At 53.0% G+C, this 5,290-nt stretch overlaps 1 protein-coding gene across 1 annotated transcript in view; it reads left to right on the top strand.

Moving 5' to 3' along the window:
* The window catches only part of BRD4 (bromodomain containing 4), a 36,656-nt gene extending 34,698 nt beyond the window's left edge, over positions 1 to 1,958 (top strand). Inside the window, 2 exon segments of the mRNA XM_006759227.2 lie at positions 5 to 172; positions 451 to 1,958. Coding sequence (XP_006759290.2) covers positions 5 to 172; positions 451 to 519 — 237 coding nt within the window. The 3' untranslated portion in view covers positions 520 to 1,958.
* The last annotated feature ends 3,332 nt before the right edge of the window (positions 1,959 to 5,290 follow it).

The raw sequence follows: 5,290 nt of genomic DNA, 5'->3' as shown, positions 1-5,290 counted from the left end.
GCAGCAGCAGCAGAGGCAGGAGCAACAGCAGCAGCAGCAGCAGCAACAAGCGGCTGCAGTGGCTGCAGCTGCCGCCGCCCCCCAGGCCCAGAGCTCCCAGCCCCAGTCTATGCTGGACCAGCAGCGGGAGCTGGCCCGAAAGCGGGAGCAGGAGCGAAGGCGCCGGGAAGCGGTAAGTCAGGGACCCTGCTGGGGAACCCCAGGGCAGGAGTACAACCCTGGAGGAGTTTGGAAAGGGGACCTGAACCCAGAGAGGGGCAGGAGCATCACTCTGAGAAGGGGGGCAGGCAGGGAGACCCTTGAATGTGTGCTTGGGGCAGGGAACCTGCTTGTCCACACCAGCTGGCCTCTGAGCCATGAGGTTCCAGGGAATGGGCCCTAAGGAAACTGCCGATGCTGGAGGGGTGGGGGTCCTCTCACTCTCTGACTCTTCCCTCCTCTTTCCTGCAGATGGCAGCTACCATTGACATGAATTTCCAGAGTGACCTATTGTCAATATTTGAAGAAAATCTTTTCTGAGAGCACCTAGGTGACTTCTGACTTTGATTTTCTGGCAAAAAGATGACTCTCCATAGTGTTAGGCGTGGCAGCGGAGGCGGGAGCAGCATCCACAACCTGTCTCTGGACCTGGCCCTTGTGCATGCTATGCCAGGGCAGGCCTGACGGGCAGCTAAGGACTGTAGAGCCCGTCTGCCTTACAGCCAGCCGGACGTTCTGTCACCCTCACAGGACATCAGCTCAGAACACGTCTCACTATGAGCAAGTGTCGGCCAGACCCAAGTCCGCGTCCCCGCGTGTGGGCAGAGGCCCTACTCTCCGCCAAATGTCTACACAGTATACAGAGGACATCGTTGCTGCCGCCACCGTGACTGGTTTTCTGTCCCTGAGATCATGACGTTCATGACGTCCTGCCTGCCGGGAGTCCTTCCCCACACCCCAGCCTCAGATGCCTGCCCCCAGGACAGCAGGACAGGCCCAAGTGAGCTGGAGGCAAAAGAGGGCACCGGTCCACCCCCTTGCTGGCACTGACTTTGCCTTGAACAGATCCCACCCCTGCCCTCCCCCCACAAGCCTTTAATCAAGAGCCGCTCTCTGTAAGTGTTTGCTTGTGCAAAAGGGAATAGTGCCGTGGAGGTGTGTGTGTCCATGGCAATCCAGAGCGAGGTGACTGTCACGCGCGTGTGGGCCAGCCTCGCCTGGTGAGTGAGGCCACCAACCAAAGTCAGTTCCTTCCCACCTGTGTTTCTGGGGTTTTTTTTTTCTATATATATATTTTTTGTTGGATTCTATTTTATTTTTAATTCTCCTCCTCCAAACACAATGGCACTGCTTATCTCTGAAATGGTGTAATCCTCTCCTCATTGGGCAGCAGCTGCCACTGCGCTGTGGGTAGTGTGTGACTGTGGCTGTATAGTGAAACATAGTTGGCATATCCTTGTTTGAAGTTTGTTGGTGACTCCACCAAACTGGTGTAAAAAACCTCAAAAACCCACAAAACGAAACACAAAACACACAAAAAAACTGCCTACATTGTACTCAGTTTCAAACTTTATTAGTCTATTTTTAATTACAAAACCAGAAAGCTGTGTTTTCTTTTCCCAACCCCATTCATTGGCTTCTTTGTTTTTAATGTCAAATCTGTTTGAGTTGTTTTTTACCAGAAAAGGAAGGGTCAGGCCAGGGGACAAGCGGGTGCCAGGGCCACAGACTGAGGCAGAGGCTCCTGGCCTGGCACCCGCTCAGTGCCCACCTGCGGGCACTTCCCTCACTTTTTTTTTTAAGTTTTATAATTGGAGCCCTTGGTGAGGTTACACGTGCCATGATAACCCACTCTACACCACAACACTGGTGCCTCAGTGTTGGCCATACTCTGGAGTCAGTGACTGGTTTGACTTTCATACAGTGAATATGCATTTGGTCTGTACTGATCATGGAATAAACACATCTCTCTTTTTTAATGCTGGTGTCTCCCTGACATTTCTTTGTGAACCACCTGTGACCTAGGCTAGGCCCAGGAGTCTCCAGACCCCAAATCATGTCTATATAACTCCCCCCAGGGGCCATCCAGCCCATTTCCCATGGTCTTTCCCTGCCATCCCAAGCGGAAGCTGTGACAGGGAGTCCAGGTACCCATTCTTCCCTCCTAGACAGGTGGTGGCGTGCTCCAGGGAACCTGGCCAGATTCCAGACAGTATTCTCCTACATCCTCGTCCCCTACTCACCAGGGGACTTGGGTCACTTCTCCCACTTTGTCTCCTTCTACTTAACTTTTCATTTAAGCTCAGGGTTAACCAGATATTCTTAGATACGTGTACATCCTCCCAACTAGGATCCTCTCTCACATGCACACAGATGCACACCCACACATTCCAGCCAGAGAAAGTCCAGCAGATGGCCACCCTTGTCTGTGTGCCCATCAGTAGCCACAAGGCAAGCTGGGTACCCAGGAGCAGCCCCTAGGATGAAAGATGAAATATCACTTATATGTATGCAGAGACACACTGATTGAAACATTGCTAGCACTGTTTATTAATCCACATCCACATCCCCCTTTAATGGTGTATTGTGTTTGGGATCTCCCAAACCTCCCAGAGAAGTGCAGTTCTGGCATCCAGCCAGAGCCGTCCCCCATCCCCACCCGTCCTGCGCCCCTGCCCACCCTCCAGGCTCTTCCCCATAAACACTGTGCTGGTTCAAGTATGACTTACATTTTGGTTCTTTGGGGTTGCTTCTATCTCATCCCACACCCTCCCTCATTTCTGTTCTGACACTTCCCCAGGCCAAGTCTGACTATTTAGCTGGAGAAATGATTGTCTCCCCCTTCCTTCTAAAGAGTGAATTCTGCCATAGCCCTCTCCACACTTCCCTCATAGGTGTTTCTCTAACTGGGTTATAATTAGAATTTGGGTCTATTTAATTTCTCTGGCCATTGTCCCAGTCCCTCCCACAGTACTAGAAATCTTAGTCCTATAAAAGAGTGAGAGGTGTGTACAAGCCCCCACTGTACTGTATGCACGGATCGCTTGGCCAATAATTATGTCAGTGAATCTGAGACTTGTATTAAACACTTTAGACATTTGTAGAAGGGAATTCGTAGACTTTTCACTTATATACTAAAGGTTTTTTTTTTTGTGCAGTTCTCATTGCAAAAATAAACATTTGTACTGAATATAAAATTACTATCCTGTGACTACTGCTGTCTTTTTGTTTGAGGGTAGAGCTGAGGGCTAGGGGTGGTGGAGTGAGAGTCAGTGTTGTGTACTAGTAGCAGAGGAAGAAGTAATGTCCCCAAAAACCCACCAGTCATGCAGCAAGTTTAGAGAGCTCAGGAAGGATATTAGGGTTGTCAAGTGGTCAAGAGAATTGATTTTATAGAAAATGTAAAAGAAACTAAAGCTATGACGGTCTAATTATGCAAGAAAAGAAAGGTTTAAGTGCAGGGAAAACAAACATTTGTACAATACAGGCAGTGTACAATATAGACAGCTACTTGACTGAGTGCATTGTTTACTGAGGCCGAACCATATAAACCACTATTCCCTTTAAGTAGCAACCCAGGGACTTAATTATGGTCCCAGGACAGTATAATGTTTAGCAGTGACAATACAAAGGTAAATTAACAGTGGAAGGTGGAAGGGAGGGTGAGAGATGACAAAAAGGGATGAGTGGAGTGTTTCAGATTAGAGGAACCAGTAGAAAAACTACAGGTGGAAAAAGCACGTCCAGTGGTGGTGACATGAGTCAGTGGATAATGTCCCAAATTGATAATGACAAAGGAGGCCCAGCCCAGCCAGCGTGGCTCAGTGGGTGTCGTCCTAGGAACCAGGAGGTCACAGTCCCATTCCCAGTCAGGGCACATTCCAGTGGGGCGTGCAGGAGGCAGCCGATCAATGATTCTCATCATTGGTGTTTCTCTCCCTCTCCCTTCCCCTCTGAAATTTATTATAAGAAGTAGGCACATAAGCAGACTGAGGTGCCCACGATACCAACAGAAAGCCAAAAGCGTTCCAGTGGCTGCCAAAGGCGAGGAGGTGGAGCTCAAGGCTGCTGCTTTTCTCAAAATCCTGGATTGCTGCTTAGCCAGTTGTATGACTTTGGGCAAATGACATAATCCCCAAATTGCAGGTTCGTGGCCTGTGACGCAGGGGTGTGCTCACAGCACTTACACGTAATAGGGCTGTTATAAGGGTTAAATAAGGGACCGTGAAATACCCAGCATCTTGGGGGAAGGTTGCAAAACGAGGAGGAAGAAGCCTCGTGCCGGCCTAGGCCCACTTCTTCTTCCGGCCACAGTCCCAGTGACGCAACGGGCCGGGTCTTCCAAGGAGACGAGAGTACTGTATCCCCTCCACCGCTTGCTGCGGAGCCTGGGCGGCAGCACCTGCGGCTGGGCTCTCGGGCGGGACCTGTCGCCTGCACGTCAAAATGACCGCCAGAGTCCAATCACCGCCGTGCAGGGGCGGGCCGAAGGGCCCACTGGGCCAACTGGAGGCTAGCGCGGGGTTGCGGCTGCAGGACCCACCGTTGAAACCAGAGCTAGGTGACGGTGCTGTTAGATCGCTTGGAGCCAGGCCGAAGGGTGGGTCGCGCGCTCTCGGGCGGGGGGCTCCCGGGAGATGGCGGCCGGGGACCCCTGAGGCCTCCTCAGACCGCAGCAATAGCCCCAGCCGCCCTCCTAATCTCTGCGGTGGCGCAGGCTGACCCCTCCCCCCACTTCTGGGCTCGCTTGGCCCGCCATATTGGCTTCTGGCACCGCCCCCTTGTCTCGTTGGCCCGGGTCCAGGCCGGCCCCCAGCTCATTGGCCCAGCTTTCTTGCTCCTCCTTCTCCACCCAGTTAGACCCCGCCTTCCCTGGGCTCCGCCTTCTCTCCGCCCACACACCTAAGCCACGCCCACAACCCTTCCAAGACTCCTGGACCAGGTTGGGTCCGCCCTTCCGGCTCGTAGGCCATACCTGCCCTTCAGTTCCCCGCCCCTTCGCTCCAGGTTCCCCCGGTTCCACTCAAGACACCCCCCTCTTTCCTTGCAGGACTTCAATCTTCCTCTGGAGTTAAACTCTCACCCACCTGCTGCGGGAATCCCCTAGACCACGCCCACATGTCAAGCCCCGCCCACCGCTCTAGTTCCTCGCACCTCGCCCCCAGGTCCCTCCCCACCCACCGCAGCCTGGTCCTCGCCGGCTCCACCCTGGCATCCTAGTCTGGCTCCCTGTGGCCAGCGCGCCCAGGTGTTCACCTGGCACTCAGGTAAGTCGTGTTCTCTCCGCGCGTTCCGCAAACCCCGACGGCAC

This window comes from Myotis davidii, unplaced genomic scaffold (assembly GCF_000327345.1).
Source record: "Myotis davidii unplaced genomic scaffold, ASM32734v1 scaffold56, whole genome shotgun sequence".
Lineage (NCBI taxonomy): Eukaryota > Metazoa > Chordata > Mammalia > Chiroptera > Vespertilionidae > Myotis > Myotis davidii.
Note: the sequence above shows the minus strand (reverse complement) of the source record. Positions and strands in the feature narration are given on the sequence as shown.